This window comes from Corvus cornix, chromosome 1A (assembly GCF_000738735.6).
Source record: "Corvus cornix cornix isolate S_Up_H32 chromosome 1A, ASM73873v5, whole genome shotgun sequence".
Taxonomy (NCBI): Eukaryota; Metazoa; Chordata; class Aves; order Passeriformes; family Corvidae; genus Corvus; species Corvus cornix.
In genome coordinates, this window is record NC_047057.1 from 62,312,766 (window position 1) to 62,340,337 (window position 27,572).

At 41.8% G+C, this 27,572-nt stretch overlaps 1 protein-coding gene and 1 long non-coding RNA gene across 2 annotated transcripts; one reads left to right on the forward strand and one right to left on the reverse strand.

Moving 5' to 3' along the window:
* Positions 1 to 797: 797 nt before the first annotated feature.
* LOC109146107 lies at positions 798 to 6,435 on the reverse strand. Its single transcript, XR_002047916.2, has 3 exons — positions 6,336 to 6,435; positions 5,630 to 5,816; positions 798 to 1,958 (listed from the first exon to the last, which is right to left on the reverse strand). It is a non-coding gene; the product is annotated as an uncharacterized LOC109146107 (long non-coding RNA).
* Positions 6,436 to 12,225: 5,790 nt separating this feature from the next.
* Positions 12,226 to 25,664, forward strand: NDUFA9 (NADH:ubiquinone oxidoreductase subunit A9). The gene is made up of 11 exons (XM_010410253.2): positions 12,226 to 12,304; positions 15,074 to 15,244; positions 16,008 to 16,105; positions 16,289 to 16,380; positions 18,751 to 18,892; positions 19,231 to 19,333; positions 19,979 to 20,046; positions 20,181 to 20,257; positions 21,715 to 21,810; positions 23,976 to 24,042; positions 25,386 to 25,664. Exons 1-11 carry the CDS (start codon positions 12,256 to 12,258, stop codon positions 25,551 to 25,553), a joined length of 1,131 nt encoding a protein of 376 aa, XP_010408555.1. The 5' UTR covers positions 12,226 to 12,255; the 3' UTR covers positions 25,554 to 25,664.
* Positions 25,665 to 27,572: the final 1,908 nt, after the last annotated feature.

Consider the following 27,572-nt stretch of genomic DNA (forward strand, 5'->3'; position numbering starts at 1 on the left):
AACTCCCTGACAGGAGCGGACAGCCGGGGGGGATCAGGCTCTGCTCCCAGGGAACAAGGGACAAGACAAGAGGAAACGGCCTCAAGCTGTGTCAGGGGAGGTTCAGGTTGGACATCAGGAGGAATTTCTTCATGGAAAGGGCTGTCAGGCACTGGAAAGGGCTGTCCAGGGAGGCAGTGGAGTCTCCATCCCTAGAGATGTCCAAAGAATGACTGGATGTGGCATCCAGTGCTCTGGGCTGGGTGACAAGGTGGGATTGATCAGTCTCAGGGTGGAGTCTGTGTTTCTGTGTTTGTGTGTATGTGTGGGTTTGAGTTTAGAAAAATCACCTGCAAGCAAAATAAGTGTAGAATTTTACTATCTAGTTGGAGATTCTAAATTCTTAAAGAAAAGGAACACTAAACTTTTCAAATGTATGAAATAGGTTAAATATCATTTTGCTGCCCCCCTCAATTACTCAGGCCTTGGGTTTCAACCTTTAAGTCTTCATAGCTGCCTTCAGGAAAGTGAACTTTTCAAAAAACTGCTTTTGCTAATAATATGCTGTCACTATTTGCATAAGCAATTTGGTACCCTAAGTGATTAAAGTGGTGAGCATGGGAACATACATTTTCCATGAAACATTTTGGATTTTTATGATTCAGGACATTTTTTCTTTCATAAGTACAATAATAAGGTACACAATCATTATCCCAAGTAAGCCTGAAATATGAAGCACAATTGCTGGAAGATAGGCCATTTTAATAAATCTACAAAAATTACAACTCTTTGTGGAACTTTTTTGTGAAACAGTGAAAGGCTGTGTGGGTGTAAACCGGCTTTGTCGGGATTTGTGTTTGCATTTTTATTAATACAGCTGCGGGTTTTTTTCAAATAAAATACATATACATTTAATATTCTTCAGAGATAGACGTTGTCCTGCTAAAAAATTACCCTAACAGAAAAACTTTAGAATAGAAAAGGAATCTGTGTAATATGGAATTCCCTTTGGCAAAAACAGTCTGGTTTATATTGACTTTGATTTGGAGGCTAAACTACATTTAAATATTTTACAGCAATACTGCCTTTAAGTGGGTTATAAATAATTCACTCAATAACTGAACAGAGGTCTCTGCAGAGTGCAAAGTCTCTACATCTTAATGAGTAGATTTAATAGAGTAAAGCAAACTTCCAAGCTTTCAGTTTTTGGAAAACAGATTACAGGAAATATGATATGCTGCTCTGTATAAGAGAAGCAGAACTAGAAATAAACACACAGGGAGTGCTTAGACATTTTTTGCAATTATTTTTGAGGAGTCACGTTGCACATTAGCATGGCCTGTAACATTTTGCTGCCACTTTTTTCTTTAGAAAAAGCTTAGATTTTTATTTTCCTGCATTTTTTACACATATTTTAAGTTTCTCATATTTGAAATCTTAGGAATCTTTCTACTATAAAAATATGCATCTTGAGATAAAAATCCAGACTGTCAAATTCTAGAAATTAATCCAGCTACGCTGACTTATGAAGCCTTAAACAAAACCCAAATCCAAAATTGAGACAATCACTCAGCATCTTCCCTTCCCCCACTTAACACCAACAGAACATAAAATTACAAAATAACCCAAATGAAGGAACAAAGCCTCAAAAAGAATTCTACAAAATACTCAGAGCTTTTGACTTTTTGTTACAACTATAAGAGCCAGAAAGATACAGTGTGTACCATATGATGTGCTCCTAAAAACCAGCAATTTAATATAAATACTCTTCAGTACCTGGCAGGGATTTAGAAACGGCATAACTCCAGTAATTCTTGGTGTCCAGTTTTGTTGCTGTGCCAGTTATCTCTGTTCTAACTGTAGTGGTAAATCCTTTCTTTTCTATGAAGACTGCAGACCTGTACATACTGTATAAAGTAAGGATTCTAGATGATATCGCAAGTCTTTTCCCAATATTTATAAAGTTCTTGAAGCTGTTTCTATTAGAAAATGAAATTAAAAAATATCAATTAGTATTAGTGTTAAAAAAGCAAATGTTTTACAAAATCTTATGGTATAATTGTGTATATTGTCTAACAGCAATAAAATATTATTATTTATTATTTATTATTGCCATTATTTAAAGGCTGTTGATTTTCTAATACCTGTGTGAGGAGCATGGAAAATTACTTTTATTGTGGCCTTTGTTAATTCTAAGGTAATTTAAAACACACCTCTGTTCTGCCTCCCTTTGTGCTGCATCTCTGCAGGGAAGCAGCACAAAGCCTGTCTTAAGAAGAGAAAATAAGAAAGCCATAAGGTTGTGAAAAGTCACCAAATAAAACCGGGCCTAAAGTGTCAAAGGCAAATGCCTTCAAAGTTTTGAGTAACTCAGACTGTACTTGACTGGAAAACACGACCTGTGAGTAAGGATACCAGAGAAACCTTCTAAAAGTGTGTCCTCAGTAAAACAGCAAATGCTTGCTGTTCTTTTTTCCTTTCCTTTACTTTCCTTAAGTTTTTTGTCTTGTTTTTTTTTTGGTTTTTCATTTTAAAAAGCTGTCTTTTGTTAGATTCCAAGGAAATCTTAATTCACACCAAGTGGAGCTTCAGACGTGGCCTATATACTGAGTATACTGATATTTTCTGCCATGCAACCCTGTTCCCATTGCATCAATCAGAATCCCTAGGAAATATACAGTATAGAAATATTAAAACCTAATGGGAAGAGTATTGGGAAGCTTGTGGAACCAAAGGCAATCACCCACACTAATGAGATGCTAATGTTCTTTTATTATCAGATCTGTGCCAGAATGCAGCATCTCGTCCCCTGGCTTGATTTTCACAACTGCTGCTTGCAATGTGGGGAATTTTAAAATGTCCATATCTCATTCATTTCATAAACATTCTCTTTATATTTTGGAAGCTTTTACTTGTGCGTAGGACTACAAAGCACCGTTGATATTTTGTCAGTTCATTTTTAACTGATAATTTTGAAAAGTTAAAATGGTGAAAAAATTAGGGCAAATTCCTTTTTGGCCTAAAAGAATGATTTGGCTATTCTTTAAATTAAGGACACTGTTTTTAAAGTAGCATAAGCCAAAAGTTATTACCAGGTGAGAAATATGAAATTATATTATCCATACATAGATTACTGAAACAACCAGGAGTTACTGGTATTTCACTTTTACAAATAACGTAACTAATGAAAAGGTTTCATGGCTTCTCCTCTTAAGTGTCTCCATTTTAAGCATTTTTCATTTTAACAGTGTTTTTTTTGTTTCTTTGGAACGTATTTCACACAGTTGCTTCCTATCACAAATCAGGCTGGAGGAAAACGCTGTTATTTGCAATAAGAGCAGTTTCATGAACACCTCAGCAGCACTGCCAGGAGCGCTCTCTCTGCTCTCTGCCCCTCTTCTCCTCCGTGCTGGCGTCATTAGAGGAGGTCTGGGTGGGTGATGAGGCTGCAGTGGAACCAACATGCTGAAAATGCACCCAATTAAGGGGCAATGGCATTACAGCTTTCTCATCCCCGAGCTGACAAGCTGGCTGAGGGAATAACATGCTGTGATTCCAGAACATCGCCTTCAAATCAGCCTCTGTGAGGCAAGGGACAGGCCTTTCAGCTCAGGAATCCAGGACAGGGGGTTGGAATGCTGCTGGAAGCAATTACTGACAAGGTCCTTGTGCTCTGGTGGAATTATTTTGCAGCCTGTGAATTTTCATGCGTACCTTCATCCTCAGTTCCCAGGTAGGCATACCTTGTAAGCATCTGGGGCAAAGCTGGAAGTCAAGGTTTTCTCTCTGCTGTGGTGTTTGTTTGGTATATGAGCTGCAAATATCCCTGGGCATCTTAGCGGGTGGGGACAGTGTTTAGCTTCCATATGAACACCAAAGGAAACTCCTGAACTCCTTGTGCAGCAATAGCTCCACACTTGGAAGGGACAGAAGCCTGTTCTTATATCTTTTTGTGAATCACACCAACACAAACGTTTCTGTGTCAATCCTGGATGCAGGGAAGCTATGGGAGGGTGATCTTTTACCCTTGAAAATTGAGTGCAAATTGAAAACACCTTGCCAGCTTTGTTATCCATGACCCAGGCCAAATCCTGCTTGTCTGCTTGGAGCAGCCTTTTTGAAGCTGCTGGCAATATTTAACTGTGTCCAGTAAGCAGGATTTATGACTTTCATGTAGGGTGAGAAGAGCTGGCAGAAAGCAGTGAAACAATTGGCATGCAACTAAAATCCTTCAGATGATTATCCTAGCTGAGCTCTTCCCAAAATAATTGCCAGGCTAATTTAAATGTGTGGCAATATCAGTGCTATCAAAGACAGCTACACACAAATTTTTCCTCTTTTTATTCCTGAATTTTAAGTCAAGAGTGTTTATTATGAGATGGTTCTTTACGGAAACAGAGTAAGACAAGGTTTCTGTAACCAAGATTTTACAGATAAGCCTGAGCACTTAAAAAAAAAAAAAAAGATAAACATATCTGTAAAAAAACCCCAGCAACCAAAACCAATCAACCACAGAAATTACTTCTCATCTGTATTTTCTGAGATTGTTCTATTGGCAATGGTTTTTGGAAACCTCCAAGTGTTTTAGAATGAGAAGAAATCATTTTAAAATCATTTTTTAGAGAAGAAGAATTAGTCCGGCTATGTATGTGTGCGAGTAGAGATGAAAAATTTGTACCTGTACTGAAAAATATGGAAATAAACATTCCTTTCAAATAGTGAAGTACAAAATAATTGCAGATGTTTCAGCTCAAAACATCCCATCCTCCTCTGGCACAAGATAATACAGTATTTGCCAAGTTCCCGCCCCAGGCATGGTTTTCCTTAGGAAAAGGCGCATTGTCAAGGACCTGGTCTTAACTACATTTCCTAACCTTAGGGTAAGGAAAGATTTCTGCTTTTACTCAGGTCTCCTTTCCCAAAAATACCAAAAAGAAGCAGTGTGTATGTACAGTTATCTTGTTGATTGTCATGGTGAAAGTTGATGTTCCACTCAGGATCCAAAATGGAATTTTTAAGAGGAATTTATTCATAAGTCATATGAACTATATCCATATTTTCCCTGTGTACACGTTCTCTGCTCTGCTGGCAATATAAACATTTCAGCATTTTGCTAATGCATCATAGCTAGAACTTGAACCTAAATAATCTCCTTTCACTTTCACAGCTGAATTTAGTGCAAATAGTAAAACTTCACAAATGATGAAAAGCAATTAAGGCTATTATCTTAGTAACATATAAATAGTTCCATCAAACACAAAGGAGCTGATTTCCTGCTTGAATGTCTGAGCTATTTAACATGCCTTCAGTGGTATAACTTAAGATGGAATATTTTAAATAAACGTCTTGAGGGTGCACAGTGTTTTTGACAGCACTCAATGGCACAGTGATGCTATCTCCCCCGACCTCATCTGTGGGAAGCTCTGAGGGAGGAGATTAAAGTATTGAAGATTTTGGAACTGCAAGGAGCAACCACCTAAATTGCAATGCATGGGGAAAACTGTAGTACCCATGCAAAGAATGGGTAAAAACCACTGAAACCCTACAAAGCTGCTAAAATGTCTGCCTTTTCACCCAAAGTATGTTTAAAAAGTGCCTGTGAATGCCAGTTTGGGACAACAGGATGCTTTTTTTTTTCCCAATTACTCACCTCCTGTCAAAGTATTTATCTTTCCTTGAAAGAAGAGAGGGGGAAAAACCCACTTAAGTTGCTTGCTGAGGAAGTGTTCACTGTGCACTGCAGTTGCACATTGTGCCAACAAGGCTTCACGGACATAAGTGAACACTTCTTTAAGGAGCTGATGGTATCTGTTGATTTCTCTATTTTCATTTTGCCTCTGAAAAAAAAAAAAAAGAGTTCTTTTACTCAGGGTTTGCATTAATAGGCAGAAGACACTGAGTTGTTCTTCTAATTTGATGTTTATTAATTGTTATCTATGGCATAGCTGCACGGAGTGTGCCTTCTAAGTTAACAAGGTGGAAATGGCCCCCGAGTGCTACCTTTCAAGGTCTTTTAAAGTCCAGTCTATCCAATTATGGAATGCCAACTAATTTACTTTTACTTATAATCCACTAACTAATTATTCATGATCCGCACTGCGGGTTTTTTGAACCAATACCGGAACACCCAGATTTGTGAAGAAGAAGAAGGAAAGAAGAACTAATCCACACCCCAAATCCTCCATATTGTTACTATATCCCATAAACCTAATTTTTCTACATCTCTGCATATTCCACCCAGTAACATAACAAATTTATTTTTAATTACACAGCAACAATCTCAGTGCTATCACCTAAAAAGGGAAGCCTTTCCCAAGGTCTCAGGTCAAATGCAGTGTGCTTTTGAGGATCATTACCTGTCAGCGCTGAAAGACTGAAATTCTCTGAACCCAGGATTCCAACAGGTGTCTGTCAGTGCAAGAAAACAGATAGCAACCTCAGCATTTCATTGCTAATATTTGCAGTCCTGCAAAGAAAGAAGCCATTAAAGAGGGCACCTAAACCACAAAGAGCAGTTCCTGATATTTTCCTGTATATTCAGATTCTTACCACAAATAAATTTGTCCACTGCTGGCCCTAGGAAAACACTGTCCTCCTCAGTAAGAATACCTGTGGTCACGGTATGTGTAAAAATAGTAGGAAATATTGTTTTCCTCCTTATCTTTGCCTGAGTGGCAGAGTGAACATCTGAAGAAATAGGAATCTTTTCTCTTCATAGGGCATTTCTTTTGATTTTGTTCTGCTTCCTTCAGACTGCCTGCTCAGTCTCTCATGTGTAGGAGACAACCATGGTTCCTTCTGAATTATTTCTCACCACACATTCATGAGGGGGCCTGAATTTCAGCACATAGAGCGGATTGTCTTTAACATTTACTCTGAGCAACTCGGGCAGCAGCTGTTCCATAAATGCTATAGTCTTTATTTCTGTCCTTATGGAAATGCAGGAACATTCTTCTGCCTGTGACATGCCTGCCATAAGACAGGAGGCTCTGGGGGAAAAGTGTAGCTTGGATCCTCTCCCTGCAAAAGTGTTCAAAGTAAAGGCTGTCAGGTGGATACTCAGGAGAGAAATATTTCTGGACGAAAAGACACAAATCTCAGGATTCTACTTGTTTTTACACTGATCTTTTCCAGACTTGACAATTTCCAAATAATCTCCAGAGCAAACCACAGACATTATGGCAAAATACCTCCACAACATACTGAGTTGACTTGTCTTGCAAAATAGAAAATTACCTTTTGCACAATTAAAGACACATAAAAAGGTAAAGATGCCGCTTTCTACAAAACTTCCTCTTGCTGATATTGCCATCTAGGTGAATTTTAAGTCTCTTCTTTTTTATCAAAAAAGATTACAAGCTCAAGAGCTAGCAACAATTTTTCCTTGTATTCCTCTGTATATTCTGAAGAGCAATGTTGGAAATGTCTTTGTAAAAGCTAAGTTAGAAATGAAGTTGCCTCTAACATGGCAGACAAAGTTACTGTGACTTCACAGGGTTTTTGGGTGCGTGTTGGCCAAGTTTATAGTATTGCTTCTTTTTTTCATTGCTGTAAATATTGCATTAAAGTTCCTTTTAAGATCCAGGCAAAGTCTATTAGCACACTCAGCTACGCAGTAGCAGTATAGGAGTGTGTTGAAAAATGGGGCAAAATGTCTTCCCTTAAGAACAGAACTCTGTAGGAAAGGTTCCAGACCCTAGTGAAGCCATAAGGAATTGAGTTTATTCTGTCTCTCTGTATAATTACAGACAGATAGAGTTGAAGACTTAAATATCTGCCTAGATAAAGATAGTAATTTTTTTTACTAGCCAAATGGGCAAGTTCCTCTGCACCACAAAAAACCAGATAAAACAATCCATTACTATAGGAGACTGAACAGAAGCCAGCGGGTATTTAGGAATTTTTAAAAGAGATTTCTGATCAGAAAAGATGCGAAGGCAATGCAACTCCCATAACAACAACAACAAAAAAATCTAGATCTTCAGTTTTCAAAGTGTTAAGTCCCTATTATCGCTCTTTTCCTGTTACATACATACCTCAAACTAAGCAAAAGCAGGAACAAAGGGAGTTATGGCCTTAGCACCTTTGTATTTCACTGCAGGGAGGGCTAAGAAAAGCAAAAGGAATGCTGTTAATTATTTGCCCTTCTTCTAGTTATGTTCTAGTACTGTCATGGCCTACTGTAAGGAAAAGAGGAAAAGGAGAATTTACTAAAGTTACTGCACGCTCTGTTGTCACTAAGATCCACAAGCTCCTGAGAGATTCCGACGGATTTTGACACCAACAGAGATGAGTAGAGGTTAAATGCAAATGTTTTGGGGAAAACTATTATACAGAATTCAGGACAGCTTCAGAAAAGAGTGAAAGAAACTTGAGAAGGAATGTGCATAGACCAAGACTGGGGTGTGCAGCTGAAAAGCTGCGAGAAGAAGGGGTTATCCAGCAACTGTTTCTTTCCTGGCACATGAAGTCAGAGTGCTCTTTGATTGTCGTACTAAGTAACAGTTCCATTAGAGTTTCTAATGGAAGGTTCCATTTCTTCTAAGCTGCACGTGGAATCCTATCCTTTCAGTTTCGCCTGAAAACCTTCAGGATCATCAGGTGCCTTAAAGAAAAGATCCTGGACCAAAAGAGACAGTGCTGGGCATCCCTTTTCCTGTGCAGCTTTAAATGGCACAACACACATTCATATTATGCTTCTTTTTTTTCAGCTGCATGCACCTTGACACTTTGGCTCTCTCGCTGAGCCCAGCTGGATCATTTTAATCTGGAAACAAAAGAGGAGAAAACAGTTGCTTGGTTTCACATTCCCTTTGAAGGCTACCAACAACACCCTGCAAACAGGGGCTAGGAGTTTTCCTTTCAAACTAAATGGACTGCCCTTTCTTTCAATCATGCAGAGTTCCAGAACCTAAACGGTATCAAGCAGAACTATTGGTCACAAAATGTGCCCGCTCAGGAAGCTACAGTTGTCTCTATATTTAACTCACATCCTGTAAAAAGCAACACACACCCTGGACTTATGCACATGGACCATCATGCTCCTTCACTCTTGCAGAGCCCAGCTTCAAAACTTACTGTGTCCAGCTCTTGCTCCCAATCCAAAGCTCCTAGAACAAAAAGCGCTGGCCTTCACTTTCTCCTCACAGCTTTTAGAGTGCAGTGCACCCAGGTCTGTGCGTTCAGCCCTAGGGACCCTCAGGCACCTTCAGTCTCACAGAGTCCAGTTACAAAGATGAGAACGTTCAGCAGCTGCTCCCACAGAAGAAGTTCTAGAAGAAAGAGGCAGTGCTGGAATTTACTTTCCTTTTGCAGCCTATAAACTGCACAGCCAACAGTGAGACAATTCTTCTTCCTTCATAGCTCTGTGCAGGATCACATCCTTTCAGTCTCGAAGAGCGCATCCACAACAGAACCCCTACACTGACTGCTCTCACACGAACGGTGCCGGGACAGAAAAGCGCTTGGTTTTTTCCTGGGCACTGTCATAAAATGAACCACAGGATGGCGGTGTGGGCTTGCAAAAGAAGAGAACGCACCTCACCTATTTAAATTACCAACAGTGCAGATCCAGGCTGAAATCACCACTGCGCTCAAACCGTCAGGACAAAAAGATTTCGCTGCTCTCCCGAGTACAAACTCTTATTTGCCACACACTCAAACGGCAACACGAACTCCTTTACAGTGATGCATTTTTTTCATTCTCGCAGAGCTCAGCTACAAACTTGAAACCATCTGGCAAAAGCAAAGCTCACAAAAGTGTCATCTGAGAATTCTGGTGCTGCCTGCAATTTCAGCCACACACAAAGAACAGCTCCTCACACTCCTCAGTTTGGCATGAGCTTTCCAATTCTCAGAGGTGGCCTTCTGAAATTTTGGCAGCGCACTTATTTTGGACAAGGTAAGCAGCTATGTTCAGGACTGGTGCACAGCTGATAGAGGGCCCAAGTCAAGTAATGCCCAGTAACAGCGTTCTGGCACCTTTGTAGGGGATAATTTCCTGCATGTTGTCTGTTTTGAAGGAGGGGATCCCATTTCTTTTGAGATGGGCTTATAATTCCTCTCTTTAGCATAGAAACCAATTTTGGATCGGCAGATTGGGTGGTCTTAGTGAATTTTAACAGCTTTTCCTAATAGGCAGTTCTGTTGGTTAGAGCTGTTGAACTGTTCCAGTGGGAATGCAAAAGCCAAGCTGCCGAGCTTTCTGTCCTCGTACCTTTAGTGTGTGAGCAGTGCCAAGCGCCATTCAGTTTGGATCCTGGCTCTGTGAGACTGTTCACAGAGCTGATAATGAAAGTGCAGATGGCAGAACACTGCTAGTACTCTAGGTGCAACTGAAGTTGTAGGCAGCAGCAACTGTCTCAGCTGGCACTTTTGTGAGCTATGTTTTTGCCGGATGGTTTCAAGTTTGTAGCCGGACTCTGCGATAGTGAAAACATTCATTAGCACAGAGGAGTTCGTGTTGCCGTTTGAGTGTGGCGCAAATAAGAGTCTGTGTTGAGCTTTGATGGGGTACCCTTCCTTCTCAGACCAGGGTAAAAGAGCAGGGGAGGCTGCTGTTCTGCTAAGTTCTTTATTTCATAGTCTCACAGCTTTCTTGAAGGCAGAGTTCGAAGGGGGTTACATGATAAAGCCAAGCAGCAGCAGCAACAGCAGGCAAAACCAGCTTCTTCTATATGTTCTATATGCTCCATATACTTTTTCTTACAGAAGTGTGGATTATATTTGTTAATTGACCTATAAGATTAACACACGATTCTAGTTTTCCTTTTCTTAACCTATCCTGGTCTAATTCTAACAGTCGTAAGTCTTGCACAAGTGTTACACAGGTATTACACAGATTTGTGTGTACAGTTTCTATCAGCTCTTATTGTTTATGTGAACACTCTATCTAAACAATGTGAACAGTAGAATTCTATCTATATTTTGTCTAAAGTAAAGACTTCTGTGAAAAGGTAACACTGCTGCAGCAAGAACTGTGTTTAAGGTCTCTGCTACAGCTTTTTAATGTTTAAGGCACTTAGCATATATTTCTATTGAAGTTAAAAATTTATATTTCTATTTCACTTTGGTGTGTCTTCACGTATCTCAGCTTGTACAAAGGTTTTAATTCAACACCTGTGCTTTGGCTTCCCTCTGGGCCTGAGTCTTTTCACTCCAACAAGTTTGTACTTGGAAGGGGAAGATCAGCGAAATCTCTTTGTCCTTACACAGTGGATTTGAGAGCAGTGACATTTTCAGCTTGGCTACGCACTTAGGGCGGCTTAGAGCAAGGCCAGGAGCGTTTCCTTCTTGAGCAAGCCCACACCGCCATCGTGTGTTCGGCTTTATGAGCGCTGACTGTGCCCAGGAAAAAGCCAAGCGCTTTTCTGGCCCGGCCCTATTAAGTGTGGGAGCAGCCAGTGAGAGAGCTCCGCTGTGGATCCAGGCTCTTGGAGAGTGATCCTCCATAGAGCTGGGAAGGAAGACAATCGGCTCATTGCTGGCTGTGCAGTGGATAGACCACTAAAAAGAAGATTATTCCAGAGCAACATCTTTCTTTTAGAACATTTTCTGTGGGACCAGCTGGTCAACGTGTAACTCGCACCCATTGAACGGCATGAAACTCCCTGGAGATGCGGACGCTCCCTCCAGCTCTATGCCCCGTCCTACTCTCTCACTCTAGCAGATCCCGAACATTTCCCAAACAAAAAGTCCTAGAACAAAAAGCCGGTGCTGGCCTTCATACTCCCCTTGCCGTTTGTAAACCAGGCCAAACACACCGGTGGTTCGCACTTTCCTTCTCAGCTGTATACAGCATCACATCCATCGCTAACCCGAAGCGTTTCCAGCTGCAGGTGGGTGTCGGGCTCTGCTCCCAGGGAACAAGGCACAGGACAAGAGGAAACAGCCTCAGCCTGCGCTTGGAGAGGCTCGGGTTAGACATCACAAAGAGTTTCTCCACTGAAAGAAGAATTCTTTCTTGGACACTGGAACGGGCTGTCCAGGCTGGCAGTGGAGTTACCGTCCCTGAAGCTACCGTTACACCCTGAGGTACTTAAAGAAGCACCGGAGGCACCACTCAATGCCATAACCTGGCTAACACGGCAGTGTTAGATCACAGACTGACCCCAGTAACCTCCACACTCTCCCCCATGCTAATGATGCTAATGACGCTAATGAACTCCGTGCCTTTTTAATTGGCAACCCCTGAGGGACCCCGCGGCCCCGCCCTGCGCAGCCGCGCTGTGCCCGCGGCCCCGCGCATGCGCCGCCCCCGCCCGCGGGAGACACAAGATGGCGGCGGCGACGCGCTGGGCCCGCGGGCTGCGGCTGCCAAGGGCAGGTGAGTGTCAGCCCCGCCGCGCCCCTCACGGGCCCGGCCCGGGGAGCTCGGCCCGTCCGTGCAGCTCTGCCCCAGGCTGGGACGGGCTCGGCTCCCGGCTCTGCGCGAGGGGAGCTCGCACCGCAGCGGCTGGAAAGGAGCTGCCGAAAATTTTTCTGAGGGCGCGGAAATGATCGTGTTTCTGCCTCCTTTCTCCGCAGGGAACTGGGGGTTGGAGCACAAGGGGCTCGGGATGTCGCTGCGGGTGTCGCGCTGGGGCTGTCACTGCCTTTTGCCGTTTCTTAGGTGACTTTGACCTTTTGGCCGTGATCTATAGTAAAGCTCAGCTACTAATATTATAAAGTGTGTATTTGAGGCTTTGCCTCTGTTTAAATTGATTCTGCCCGCTCTTAAGTTGAGTAACATGGGAGATGGCAAACGGGTTTTGTAGGTAAAGGGGAGGGGGGAATTTAATATCCTTTTAATGGGAGCAGTGTGTCCTTTATTTACCTAAGTGGCTGTCAGACTGCCTCTTAGGACAAACGGGAGATGTGGTGTCTTTTTCCAGTTCGTGGGGTTGGGAGAGAACAGGGATAGACAAACTTCTGAGTAGGGGAAAAGGTGCTTTGGGTTCACTGTGGATATTTGAGCTTTAATTCATAGAATGACAGAACGATGGGGATTGGAAGGGACCTTAAGGATCATCCAGTTCCACCCCCCTGCCATGGGCAGGGACACCTTCCTCTATCCCAGGTTGCTCCAAGCCCCATCCAGCCTGGCCTGGAACACTTCCAGGGATGGGGCAGCCACAGCTTCCCTGGAAAATGGAATTTGTAGCAGGCTTACAGTAGTGGTTGGGTATATAACCATAGCTGGTGATAATTTGTGGCAGGCAGACCCTATAGATTTATGGAACAAGGAAAGATGTTCATCACTAAACACCTTCCAGTGTAATGCAGGCACAACACGTGCATGCTCAAAGGTGGGAGAATACAAAACAGAAATTAGGTATTATTTGTTAGTGTGACAATGATAGCATTATGAAGAGCTTGCCACCAATAATTTTTGCAGAAATAATGGCAAAAAAGCCACTGAGTAGTTAAAAGATACAATTTTTTTTTTTATTTTGTAACTTTCTTGTTGTTCTTACATAGGTTGATCTGTGTAATACCTTTTCCAATGGGTGCTCACAGTGGACTGAAATTTTGTTGCGTTTAGGGTTTATATTGTAAGAACTGAAAAGTGTTCCTATCTAAAAGTAACAGAGGCAGTTTTAATTGTATGAATATGACTATTGTGTGGTTTTAATTTTTTTAAATAAACCTTTAGAAAAAGAAATGTAGGTAAGCAAAGTGTTGAGGAGTATGGCTCATTAAATTTTCTCTTCACCACTTCAGCATACCACATACCCTTTTTTTTGATACTTGAAGGAATCTTGTTGGTTATAAAGAACCCAAACATTTTTCTGTGACTCTGTGTTTCCTAAAAAATAAATTCAGTAGCAAGCCCCTAATTATTAGGAAAGCACAAGAATGGGTGAAGACGCTGGAGTGTTTTTTCCTTCTTTCTCGTAGTTGGTCTTGAGCTCTCTGTTTCAGTAATGGAAAGGTCCTTTGAAGACAGAAACCCTGCCCAGTTTAAGCTTGGACCTGTTTTGTAGGAGAGGTGCTTTTTAGGAAGTCATATACCTACCTTTAAAGTACAGAATGTCTTACTTTGTGCTTTTCTATCTGCTAACTGAAGCATGGTTTCCAAGCATACGATAAAAAATTGAAAAGTTCGAGTCTATGTGTTACTCATTTACTTAGGTGGCTGTCAGACTGCTGTTCAGGACAAAATTGGAGATGCAATATCCTTTACCACTTTGTGGGGTATGGAGAGAACAGGGATAGAAGGCTTTTGGGTAGAGAAAAACCTCCCTCAGGCACTGAAATCTGGTTGGATTTTCTGGTTTAAGTTCTGTCAGTTGATACAACAGAATATAATTTATGCCTCAACATACCCTATCCTTTTGATCTTCTGAACATTGTGGTTGCAGTGTCAGTGCCCCTGTGTAACTGGTAATTCCTAACCACATTGGGATAAAACCTTCTTCAGTGTGCAGGTGTCTTCTTCCACTATCCCATGGTGCTCCAAGCCCCGTCCAGCCTGGCCCTCAACACTTCCAGGGATGGGACAGCCACAGCTTCTCTGGGCACCCCGTGCCAGGGCCTCACCACCCTCACAGGGAGGAATTTCTTCCTGATATCCAATCTAAACCTGCTCTCTCAGTGTGAGGCCATTCCCCCTTGTCCTGTCACCACATGCTCTTGTATATCAGTATCCTAATGATGTCCTGTTTCCATGGCTCCCAAGCTTTCCTAGCTCCTTGAGGAGAGGAGCAGCTTTGAGGCAGTATCCCATATATCATGGATCTGGCTCTTTGCATCCCTCCCTATCTCCTCGCTCCAGAGCTATGATGCAGGAGAATTGCTTCCTCTGCTATATTTTATATTTTTACTGACTATTCTTTACTTGCTTCACCTTAAACTCACAGTAAGCTTTACTTGTTGTTTAAGAACTGATAACCTTTGCTCCTTCCCTATCTCTGTTTGGTCCTTGACTTTACCAACAACTTCCCAGGCCTGCTCCCCTCTGATCTCTCCAGACTTCTCTGAAACAGCCCGTTAGGATTCTCCACATGGGATATTAGAGAAAAAGGATCTGTGATGAGAAAACCAACATAAGGTGTAAGTTAGCAGTGCCAAATCCCAATTAATGTCCCAAACTCTCTCCTGTTCTGTGTTGCAGGCCATGGAATTTCTGTCCTGACTGCAGCACCGTCAGTGTTGCAGCAGCACCGGCAAGTCCATCACGCCGTGATCCCTCATGGGAGAAGTGGAAGATCCTCTGTCAGTGGCATTGTGGCCACTGTCTTTGGAGCCACAGGTTTCCTGGGACGATATGTTGTCAACCGCTTAGGTAATGCTCACCAGGAGTACTAATTAAAAAAACTACCAAAAAAATTTTTCAACAAAACTAATCAGTCTTTAGGTTGCAGGGTGATGTAGAAGTCTCTGGCATTTTGCATCTTAAAAGTGTTTTGCAGAATGTTTGGTCTGCTTAAGTTCCAGCATGTGACAAGTAGTAAAATGTGTTTTAATCAAGGAGATTTTGGCGCTTTTGAAGGTTAAGGTCATTAAAAGAAGTCCTACTCCTCAGTAGAATGCAAATCTGAGAAGAGCCACAGCATGTATTTGATTCTTCTGGTTTTAGTCTTATTAGGACATTTTACTAAAAAGTTTGCGGGAGTTTGGTTTGAATTCTTTAAAATTGCCCTTTTGAATTTAAATTTTGGAAAAATAATCCCTGCTGCTTTATTCGCCTCCTTTTTGTGCAACTTAAAAAATGTAAATATCCCTGCCTGTGTTCCATTTTTTAGGTATTATGCTGTGTTTATAGGACACACCATTCTTGTTGTTGTTCGTTAACAAGCTTTGGTATTTTGTCTTACAAGCCTAAATATCAAAGAAAGAATCCTGTTTAAGAATTCCAATTAGGTAGGTTCAAGAAGAACCTTAGTTCTGTTCTGCTTTTAGCTTTGCAGATATGCATTCGAAATACCTATGCCTAATTGTAGTGCTTTCATGCCAGGGGAAAAAAAAGGGAGCTTTGTTTATTTAGAAGTTCATCTACTTGAAGTGATGCAGCTGTTTGAAACTTTGGGGTTTTTGTGGCCCTTTAGGTCGCATTGGCTCTCAGGTCATCATCCCCTACCGCTGTGATCAGTATGACCTGATGTATCTGCGGCCCATGGGTGACCTGGGACAGCTTCTCTTCATGGTGAGTCTGGCTTGAGGTCAAACACAAACCCCTGGCTGTACAAGGCAGCCTGGTAATCCTTCTCAAAGACACCACTCCAGCTGTTGTTTAGCCTCTAAATGGGAATGTTGTGAAAGAGCTTGCTTTGATGATGCTTATTTACACATTATCTCATCTTGTTCCCATTTGATGCTCTGCTTTCAGGAGTGGGACTGTAGGGACAAAGACTCCATCCGAAGAGCCGTGGAACACAGCAATGTGGTCATTAATCTTATTGGAAAGGAATGGGAAACAAAGTAATTTTCCTTTTTTTTTCTTTTCCTATATATGACAGATTTGCACCAGGTATTGTAGCCATGTTTTACAGCGTGTGTGTACAGTGATGCTGCCATTGTTCTTGGCTTCTGTGAAAAAGACAACCCCAAAATTTTGCATATAAAATTTCTTTAAATGGTTAACTCCAGTCCTGGCTGTGATCTGCTCTGGAAAGGTGCATTCTTTCCACAATTTTCTAGTGTAACACTTTTGTTCTGGCAGAAAATTGAAATGTGCTTCTTTCACACACCTTGTAGGTGTTCCCTGAGTGCCTTTCTATAGATGACAGAGCCTCACCAATTTCCTATCTTTGTTTACATTGACATTTTATTTATATTAAATTAATTTTTATGTTGTATTTATATTTACATTATTACAGAAGTAAGATTTCATCCTGTCACGTGGAGACAGTGATGAGTTGTAAACCATGATCAAACAGGAATAGCTAATGGAGAGTGCCTAAGATCATGACTAATAACATTCCTTGACAGAATTTTGGCACACACAGTATTAGCCACAGAAGCATTTTTTAATAATGATTCCTAAGAATAGTTTCTTTCTGAAATCCATTTTAAAAATCCCATATGTATTTTTAGGTTAAAAATACCTGTAACAACCACCTTCTCAGTGTGTGTGTTCATACAGTTATGTCCACTTCATTTAAGGCCTTGTGCAGAACTGCCAGACAAAAATTTAATTGTAGGATTTGCCTTTATATGGTGCATAATTTTGCTGTTATAGTAGACAGAAACAAATGTAGATATCAGTTTCATCTTTGTTCACAAACCTAATGGTTTTAGTTTTTTTTTAATGGCTAGCTATTTGATGTTCAAAATTTCTAGACTTGTGTAAAAAGTATGATTTATATAAAAGACAGTTTCTTTTATTATTAAAAAGAAGTGTGAGAACAACAACAGAAAGTTTCATTCTAGGTAAAAATCCCCAAACCTTGTTCTCTGGGCAGTTTCAATAGATTCAAACAGACAAGTCTTGGTCTGTGTTCAAAACTTTAGGACATTACAGAGTTTAACCGCTGTGTGGCACAAATGTTTTAATCACATATTTTATGCATGTGGGTACCAGTGGTGGTGCTGAAACCCTGAGATCAAGTTCTCTGGCTTGTTAAACACGAGGTCAGAGTAACCACTGTAATCATCCCAGAGCCTATGAGAAACTTGGGCAGGAAGAAAAGTAAGATGAGGTGGAGAGATCAGTCAAAAAAAGCAAAGCCTGCCATGAAATACTTTCATCCTTGCCTTGTACTCGTGTCCAGGCTCCTCTGTGTGTACTATGTTGTTTGAAACTCCATGGTTACAGGAGGGATGTTGTTCATTCTCATGTGTTTCTGAATCTATTTTGGTGAGCAGAACAGAAGTGATGGTTCCCAGGATCAGATTAGTTATTGAAGGCTCAAAAATAACTTCTTATTTTAAGGCTTTCTTTGGACTCCAGTGGGATCTGAAGAGCTGTGGGAGGAGATAAGGACACAGAGAGGTGTTTGGATAAGATGTTTGTTACCCAAAGCAAACAGTCCAGATGCAGGGGTGCTTACAGGGACAATATAATGACATGAGCAGTCATTTCTCTTTCTTGCAGTCTTGGGATAGTTGGAAAGAATTTTGGGACTGTTGCCAGCCTATAATGTCAGTTCTGCTTGGAGACAGAGCTTGTATATTGTTATTGATCAGATACCAAACTGGTTTTCAGTATAACCCTCTAATTTAGGCCCCTTGAATATCATACAGTGAGGGGAGAATTTCTTCTTGCTTCTCCTAGAAGTCCCTTTCATCTCTGAAATTGTTCTAAATGCTCTGACAAATTGTTTTTCCATTTGCATGAGCACCTCTGTGTTCTCTGGTTTGTTTTTGTCTGCATCCCCTGTGCCAAGCATCTGTCCTGACTTGTGCTGCTCAGAAATGTTGAGCTTCTTTGTAGTGTAATTAAGTGTGTCAAATCAAGGCAAATTTTGAACAGGTTTCATAAAAATGCAGCTTTGCTCAGAGTTCAAGATTCAGGAGCACTTCTCTTAACAAAAATAACCTGTTTTCACTTCCACTGGGAGCTTTCTATTTGTCACAGACAAGTGGGCAGGAGGATTTTTCATACTGATTTAATCTTACCAGGTGAAAAAGCAGAGAAGCTAAAATTGATGATTACAGGTGCAATTTCACTTTCCTCTAATTTTTATGATATGGAGAGTCCATCATGAAGGGAAATTGTGTTTCTAACAAAGAGTGTCAGTATAGGTTTTTGGTAATACATTCAAGTAATACATAATGATTGCATGTTGGCTGATTGGCAGCCATTATTGATTGCTCCTAAAGTAACATTTGGGTTTTGTCTTGCTTTAGAAACTTCAAATTTGAAGATGAATTTGTAACTATTCCTCAAAGTATTGCACAGATAAGTAGGGAAGCCGGTGTGGAAAAATTCATTCATATCTCTCACCTGAATGCTCACATGAGGAGTCCTTCCAAATACCTCAGGAACAAAGTAAGTCTGGAATCCACTTCAGAATATTTCCTGAGAATGTACTTTGTGTTTGATTTGGGTGTGGTTTTTTTTTGCCAGCTGGGTCTGTTTGAAGGAAATCAGTGTATGAATTTGCTAAAGACTGTTTTCTGCAGCTGAGAAATGTTTGGACTTTCTGTGAGACCTTTATCTTAGTGCAGCATTTCAAGGATCAAATGGCTTAGATATAAATAACTTTTGTGCTACTGATGCCATCATTTCTTTCAGTTCTGTAGTCAAGGATGCATTTTGTTATGAAAGGCATCCACTTCTGCGTGGTTCAGCATGGATCTAATGATTGTGTTTGTTTTAATTGATAGGCTGTTGGAGAGGAGGTAGTGAGGGAAGAATTTCCAGATGCAGTAATTTTGAAGCCCTCTGAGATGTTTGGGAGAGAGGACCGATTTCTCAATCATTATGCAAGTAGGTACTCTTGGAATAATAAAATCATGTATGATTTGTGCAACTGCCTGTAGAGAGCAGAGGGAAAATGGATTTGCTTCTGAAAAACAGACAGGTGTGTTTTTATCAGGAATGTGTGGGAAACATAGAAACATAATAAATTCTCACCTCTTGGCAGAATTCTTTCTCAGTCTAGTTAGATGTTGCTCTTTGTTTTTATTTTTGTAATCATTCTGTTTTGAGGGGGAGTGTGTGTACTACTGGGTTATTTATTTAAATTATTCTCACCTGAGGTCTGGTCATCTTGGCCCTTTGTCAAGCTGGTCAAATGTAAAAATCCTCCTGAGTTGCTTTGGGCTCAGAAGCTCCAATAATGTCTGGTGGATCACCAACAAAATTGCTACACAGGATAGAGTGGAACCAGTTTCTGTCTTGCAAAGTTGAGATATGTCTGAGCTAACTAAACAGCAAATACAGCCTTCCCCTTGCTGTTAATATGGAAATTAAATGTGTGCTGAAAAATACGTTGCTGCAATTGACTGGGAATTCTTCCCAATTCTATTTTCAAGTCAATTTTCAGAAGAGATCCACACTCAGTGTGGTGTAAAATGTCTTGGTTATTCTGGTACTGAAAGGATTCCCAGATTTTTGCTTTTTTTCTGTCAGACATGCGCTGGTTTGGTGGTGTGCCTCTTATTGCTCTGGGCAAAAAAACAGTCAAGCAACCAGTCTATGTAAGTTTTCCTTAAAATCCCAATCCCAAATCCTCAGTGGGTGGATGTGTTGGTCTGTAAACCACCTCTGAAAGAGGAGTGTGTGCATGTATTCCTGTTTTCTCTTGGTAACTGTCTGAATTTGTTCCTCACAGGTGGTTGATGTAGCAAAGGCAATTATTAATGCAATTAAGAATCCTGATTCAAAAGGCAAAACATATGCCTTGGCTGGGTAGGTCACGTTTTCTGATTCTAATGAACTGTAGTACTTCTTTTTGGTGCCATTTTTTGGCATGCTGCACAGAACATTTAATTAATTTAATCTTCATCCATGCACACAGTTTGAGCTGCAATAAATTCCACCTCCTTTTTGGGAGGAAAAATGGCTCAAGCTGTTATTGTGAGTACTCTGAAAATCCTAGTCTGGGCCCCACTGCATTTCATGTGATGTATGTGCACACAAAGAAATTGGTAGCTTGGAAAACACGCTAGACAGCATGGATTTGGGGAAAATTCTGGTAAAGCTGTGTGGAAACCACCTGGAATTAGAATGGGGTAGAGGCAGTTAGAGACTGGATTTACAGGTTGCCCAGAGAAGCAGTGGCTGCCCCATCCCTGGCAGTGTCCAAGGCCAGGTTGGATGGGGCTCTGAGCACCCTGGGATAGTGGAAGGTGTCCCTGCCCATGGCAGGGGTTGGAGTGAGATGGTTTTTAAGGTTCCTTCCAACCCCCAAACCATTTTATGATTCTCTGATCTCTCAGAACTTTTCTGGAGAACATGTCAGTTGAAGGCTCAGTTTTCATGCTTGTCACCTCAGACCTTGGCATCTTGAGATCTTGGGTTTATCAAACTGCTCAGCAGTGTGCTCTTGTGGTGTCATGGAACTTTTCAGAATGTTTTGGAGTACCAGCAAACTGCCTGGAAAGTCAAGGGAGATACCTGACACCTCAGCTTGAGCCATCTAGAGAACCTAAAATGCCAAGGCAGAATCTGAACAAGAAAGGGATGGGAATTCCCAATGGTTTGTTACTCTTAGGTGTGTGAATGGGAGACTGACTGCTTCCTTCTCTCCATCTAGAGAGGGGGGGAATGCATTTTTTAGGCAATTCACCTTAGCTTCCTTGTCTTGCTTTTAAATAGAGCAATGTATTCTTGTAATGAGTATACTTTACTTGTATCAAGGAAAGGCAAGTGAAGCAATTTCCTTGCAGCTATATCCTACAAAGATGGGATGTCTTGTTAAGAAAGCATCCTTACTTCTCCATCTGCTTTCTGGCTTCCAAGTGAGCTTGTACAAACTCCTGTCTCACTGCTGGAAATCTTGAGTTCAGAGTTGGAGTCAGCATGGAGGAGGCACATTAAGGTGTGCTTTCAAAGCACGCAAAATACACTTCCTCCAGTGTGGTTGTGGTGGGTTAGCCTTGGCCAGCAGCCAAATGCCCACTGTTCCTTTCTGCCACTTCTCCATGCTTGTCCTCAGCTCCAGGATGGCTGCAGTCCTCAAGGATAAACCTGCTCCTTGTGAGCCACAGGGGAATCTGCTGACAAATTATCTGGATTGAAGAAACAGGCTTTTTGTAAGCCTTGGGGGGGGTGGAGGGTGTTAAATTGGTTTTTTTTTTCTTCTCTTGCTGCAAATATTGAAGTGTAGCTGAGTGAGGTGTGATGTTTGCTGCTTTCCCTTTCAGCCCTCACCGGTACCTCCTGTATGACATGGTTGAGTACATCTACGCTGTTTCCTACCACCCCTTCATTCCTTACCCGCTGCCACGACCTCTCTACCGGTAAGTGGGACCCTGTCAGGGAGCTCTTGGCAGCACAGAAGCATAAACACCTGTTGCACAGATTATTTACTCTGCCCAGTTGTTATTTAACGTGGTGGGGTTGCAAAAGTTGCCTTTCCTGAGGTACTTGTTAGCCAGTTTTGAGCCTTTCATTTGGGGACAGGCCTGCATTTGATGAGCTGGTGCATGAAATGCTTGCTTGTAGTGAGCTTAACATAGCTGTTTATTCCAGAGTCATTTCTCCCTGGCATCTAGGGACAGGTTGAGAGGACATAGCCTCAAGCTGCACCAGGGGAGGCTCAGGTTGGACATCAGGAAGAATTTCTTTACAGAAAAGGTGGTTGAACATTGGAATGGGCTGCCCAGGGAAGTGTTTGAAGAAACAACTGGACGTGGCACTCAGTGCTCTGGTCTGGTTGATGTGGGGGTGATCAGCAAAGGTTGGACTTGATCATACTGGAGGTCTTTTCCAGTCTAAGTGATTCTGTGATTGAATGGTTTTGCTGAGTCAAGAAGTAGCAAAAGGTCCTAATTTGATAAAATTAGTAGCAAACTGAATGGTTTTTAATAATACCACAGGGAAAATCTGTGTGAATGTTGCTGACTGCAGGCCCTGACAGATTTTTGTGCACAATCTTAAAGAACTGCTACTGTCAGCTGTCCTTCCAGTCTGGCAAGCACTGCCACCCTGGAAGCAGAGGAGTGGTAAAAGATGGGTGTGGGCATGGATTGACTTTCTAGTTCAGTCCTTTGTATGGATTTGAGTCAGTGTTGGAGGTAAGTTTGTATTGGGATCTTGGCCTGACAGTTTGAGCAGTGTGCTTGTGAGCAAGCATTTCTATGTCTGTGATAGGAGAGCAGTGACATCTTTAGAAGATGGTGCTGAATGGGGAGGCAAGAAGGGAAAGGTGAAGCATCACTTCAGCTGACTACAGTAGGCTGCTCACATGCACTGAGGATAGTAACAGTGCATGAAAAAATCAGTATAATCTGAGCCTAGGCCTGATCCTTAGGGAATAATCACATCTTTTTGAAGAACTACCCCAAACAGTAAATGCCCTTTCAGAAGTTGCCCTCAACATGATGGAACTGTTATTATTTGGCATCCTGGTCCTCCTCACTTTTAGTACAATGAAAATTAATAAGCTAAATCAGTCACCAGAGTTAGAACCCTCCTGCCAGTAGGACTCAGCATTGGATCCATGGAAGTTCTGATGGATAATTCTTAGAACATCCTAAACCATTGTGGCTGTTCCTGTATTGGCTGTAAGAAGCACCAGGTTATACCATGGCTCAGCTGACCCAGAGCAGCTTGTTAAAAAGGTGCTCTCTGAGTGCTTCTTAGTTTTATTCACATTTGCTGCAGTCTATGTTACACTTTTTTATTTATGGGCTAAACTAAGTGATACTTCATATTTTTGAGAAAAGAATGCACCTAAAAGGCAGATGAGCCTGGTTGTGTTTGTGCAGTAACTCAGTGACACCTTAATCTGCCAGGTGAGCACTTCAGCAAGAGGTTCTACCTGTTCTGTAAAAGATTCTGCTGTTGGTCCCAAGACACTGAGCAGGAGCTGTAGCATTATTTTCTTTTCCCTGACAGATTTCCTTTCTTTCAAGGGAAACTTCATTTCTGAAAACTGCAGCTATCCTAATCATCACCCTTTTTATAGATTGCTCCAGATTCTACCAGCTTGTTTGTGTGGCTGATAACTCACTTAGTTGTCAGCAAGTGTGTTTTCTCCTGGAGGCATTGAATCCAACTTCGTGACTAATTGGATTGCTGCCTACACTGGCAGGGAACAGAGTTTGGATGAAAGACAGGGGCAAGACTGAGTCCTCTGGTGTGTGGGGAATTGGATGTGGGGCTTACTTTCCCCACCCACTAACTCTCATTTGAACTTCTAGAGATCTGCTTCTCCATTCCATCCAAAGTAAAATAGTACAAGATCCAATAATTCAGGAACAGTTAATTGCCATAAACACAACTAAGAACTTAGTGGGTGACACGTTCAGTGCTTTAATGAGCTCACAGCTTGCAAGAACAGCTTCAGAACAAGCTCTTGCTCACTTGTCTATTAAGTTTGAAGTATTTTTTACCAGATCTTGTTATCCTCTGTGTATCTGGATAAATGACTGCACTTTGGCAACATTTCTTCTGTTCACAGGTTCATTGCAAGATTCTTTGAGATGAATCCATTTGAGCCATGGTTGACACGGGACAAGGTGGATCGGGTAAGTGTGGGACCAGCCAAAAATCCTTCTTGGGAAAGGTTTCGTTGTGCCTTTGTAACTCTCACTGGTGGTTTTGCATTCCCAAAAAACACACGGAATTGAAAACAGCCAGAAGTAGAGGTTGGATGAGCAAAGTGATGGGGGGCAGTGCTCCCCACTCTTAGTCAGTTTATGTACCTCTAGATGCACCAAAATCACTTCCATCATCCAGAGAATGGTGTTTTTAACAGCTGAAGCTGAACTGATGCCCTGCACGCATTCCAAAATCTCACTTAACATTGGGGTGTTTCTTGGGAGAATGTTCTGACTTCATGCTTATTCCTGACTTCTGAGTGTTTCAGTGGGGGTGGAGAAGTAAGTTGCAAAAAGCCAACTGCAAGCAAGGAAAAAGTAGGAATTGGCAAGTATTAATGTCAAAATCTGGTGTGTATGTGTAGGCTAGCAAAGATAGTCATGTACATTCTCTAAACTTTCTGCTTTCTGAATTATGGAGTGACTCTCCCAGTTGTCAGCAGCACTGGAATTTCAATATATTTTGTTAAAACATAGTATCAGTAGACTGCCTTGATTGTTCCCCAGGATAGAATTGTAACATCTCCAAAAACCTTTCTTCCAGCTGCCTTTGTAGTTTCTTGAGTTACATTTCATAAACTACCTATGCTACAGCTGACTTGCAGCAGTTTTAGTGATTTGGTGCAGGCTTATTTTAAGAGGGAGTTTCTCCATGTCACTTCTGGGTCTGATTGTTCCTCTGTCCAAGCTTTTCTTCCTTAAATAATGTATATAATATTAGATGTGTTTGACTTAAAAGACCTTTCAAGGAACAACAGAGTAAGAGAAATCCCTGTTTTCTAAGATTTAAGTCATATGGGTTGCATATATGGTAATAGAATTAACTGTTTTTCCTGTACAGAACCATGTTCTAAACCATAAACAGAGCAAAGCAATCTACCAGAGGTGATAATTCAACACATTTTCTTGACAAAGCAGAATATCCATAATTTGAGTTCAAGTATGCCCTTGGAGTTCTGCATAATTTTGCAGTTGTGATGCAGTAACCTCCCTGATAATGTGTGGAGAGAAAAGGGAAGACACTCCCTGCATGTCTCACTGGTATTTATTCCTGAATTAAAGCCTGAATTAAAACCTTTTGCTGGATGCAGAATACCTGTACCTCCTGTTGAAGGTGTTGATACTCAAGACCTTGTGTAATTATGCCACGGTTCTGTTTGAATCTTTCCTCCTCCTCTACTTATTTTGGCAGGAGAATGATTACATTGGGTGTAATGCTGTCCAAGTCAATTATCTTTTTTTTTTCCTTACCCTCCCCATTCTTGTTGAAGTTTCACACTACAGACATGACATTTCCTGACCTTCCTGGTTTTGAAGAGCTGGGGATTGAACCAACCCCCCTGGAACAAAAAGCCATCGAAGTTCTGCGCCGTCACCGCAGGTTCCGCTGGTTGGATGCTGAGCTGGAGGAAGCAAAGCCAAAGACACATCCCGTGTAACAGCTGGCAAGGGGGGGATACTTGAAGCTTCTTAAACTGCCTTTGGATGACCCAACTTCTTTGGAGAACTGTGTACATACTGAGTAAAATGTATTAATCATGTAAGCTGTATTTCACCAGTGTTGTCTTTTCAGTTAAGGGGGGGGACTGTTACTGCAGTGCAGATTTTTCTCTCTGCCACAAAAGCAGGTAACATGGATGCTTAGCTGGTGAGCATTACAGTGTTCTGAAGGTTGGGACTAGGGGGGGAATGTGCCTTAACACTTGTCCCTTTCTCCCTTGGCTCTCAAAGCAAATGTATCACTGTGCTTTAGATGCTCAAGTGATTTCAAGATGTAGGTCTCCCAGAACATGCCCTTTCCAATAGGGATTGCTGGTAATGCCACCTGTTCAGATTATGACATCTAAGACAAAGCCCTGGTTTTAAGTTTTTGACTCTTCTGAACTTGTTTTTTTGGCCTGAACACATCTCTTAAAGAAAGTGCCAGCCTCCTTTCAGGGAGTTGCAGAGAACCACAAGGTCTCCACTGAGCCTCCTTTTCTCCAGGTTAAACACTCCCAGCTCCCTCAGCTGATTGCTGCAGCCAAAGATCAGAATCTCTCTTTCTGTATTGCCAAACTACTGTGAAACTCCTGGGCAAAGTGTTTCTCAAATTTCAAGAGCTTCCACATTTTGTTGTTCCACATCAAAACTGCTGCTGCTAACGTCTACTCTGTGAGAAAGAGGTGGGCTCTTGTGATGCTGTGAGTTTTTTGATCCTGCCTTCGAAGGAAGTATTCAATTTGGCACTCATGGATTGTTTATTTTTCTTTTGATAACATAAGTTCAGTGCTTTTAAAATAAATCTGCCAGTTCAAAAGCTAGGACAAACTGGAAGTGAAGTGCATGTTGTTAGTAATTTGAGGCTCAGCTTGTATTATTTTTGGCTGCCAGCTTTTCTCTATCAGACTTTAACTCTGTGCTCTCATTAGCACTCATTTGATAAGCGTGGCCCTGATCTTGATTTACTGCATGTTGCTCACATGCTGCTGCGAAAGCAGTCCTGTTCCTGAGCTGCTTCACAAGAGTACAGAGAGATGCAATTATCACGTAGCCCTGTGTGGCTAAGGAGCAGTTTTCATTTTCAGATGGCAGAGTGCTGCAGGAAAAGCTGGCAAGGGCAGTGTTGGAATGTGAGGTGCCAGTTCTGGGAATGTTTACCATGGTGCAGTGATTTATTTATTTCTCCCCCCTCATTCAAAGCACAGCTTTTCCATTTGCACCCCGGAGCTCTCCTACAGGATCTTAATTCAGATAGCCATTAGAGGGTGGAAAAGGAGTGAATATCCATGAGAAATTTACTTGAAGCAGCTGTTCCACATCAGGAATATGGGTCAAGTGGAGCATCACACCACAGTGCTTTGTCTTACAGAGCACCTTGCAGAAACCACACTGTGATTTCTTGTTAGTTACCCTTCTGAAGCAATTCCTTTATTCTGTAATGCAGCCCTGAGTACAGAATCCATAGAATTGCTGAGGTTGGAAAAGACTTACATGAGTGTTGAGTCCAATCTCTGATCACCACCTTGACAATTAAGCCACAGCACTGAATGCCACATCCCATGGTTTCTTGAACACCTCTAGGGATGGGGACTCCACAGCATCCCTGAGCAGCCCCTTCCAATGCCTGACTGCCCTTTCCAGGAATAAATTCCTCCTGATGTCCAACCTGAACCTCCCCTGGCACAGCTTGAGGCTGTTTCCTCTTGTCCTGTTCCTTGTTCCCTGGGAGCAGAGGCCCACCCCAGCCTGGCTGCCCCCTCCTATCAGGGAGTTGTGCAGAGCCAGAAGGTCCCCCTTGAGCCTCCTTCGCTCCAGGCTGAGAAAAGCTTAAAGGTTTGTCCAGTTGCTTAGAGGGCAGATTTTAATGACTGAGAGGAGCATTCATGCTGGCAGTAATTATTCTGTAGTTTCCTCTCCCTCCCTGCTGTTAACTTCTTCTTTTCCCTCTGCCCTGAGGAATGCACATGGGTACGATT

What these genes read in the sequence shown, in the direction of transcription:
- NDUFA9 (XM_010410253.2), top strand. Translation starts at nt 12,256, where the DNA reads ATGGCGGCGGCGACGCGCTGGGCCCGCGGGCTGCGGCTGCCAAGGGCA. An exon ending in GCTGCGGCTGCCAAGGGCAG is followed by an intron (nt 12,305 to 15,073) that starts GTGAGTGTCAGC and finishes TCTGTGTTGCAG; the next exon opens with GCCATGGAATTTCTGTCCTG. An exon ending in CACGGGACAAGGTGGATCGG is followed by an intron (nt 24,043 to 25,385) that starts GTAAGTGTGGGA and finishes TTCTTGTTGAAG; the next exon opens with TTTCACACTACAGACATGAC.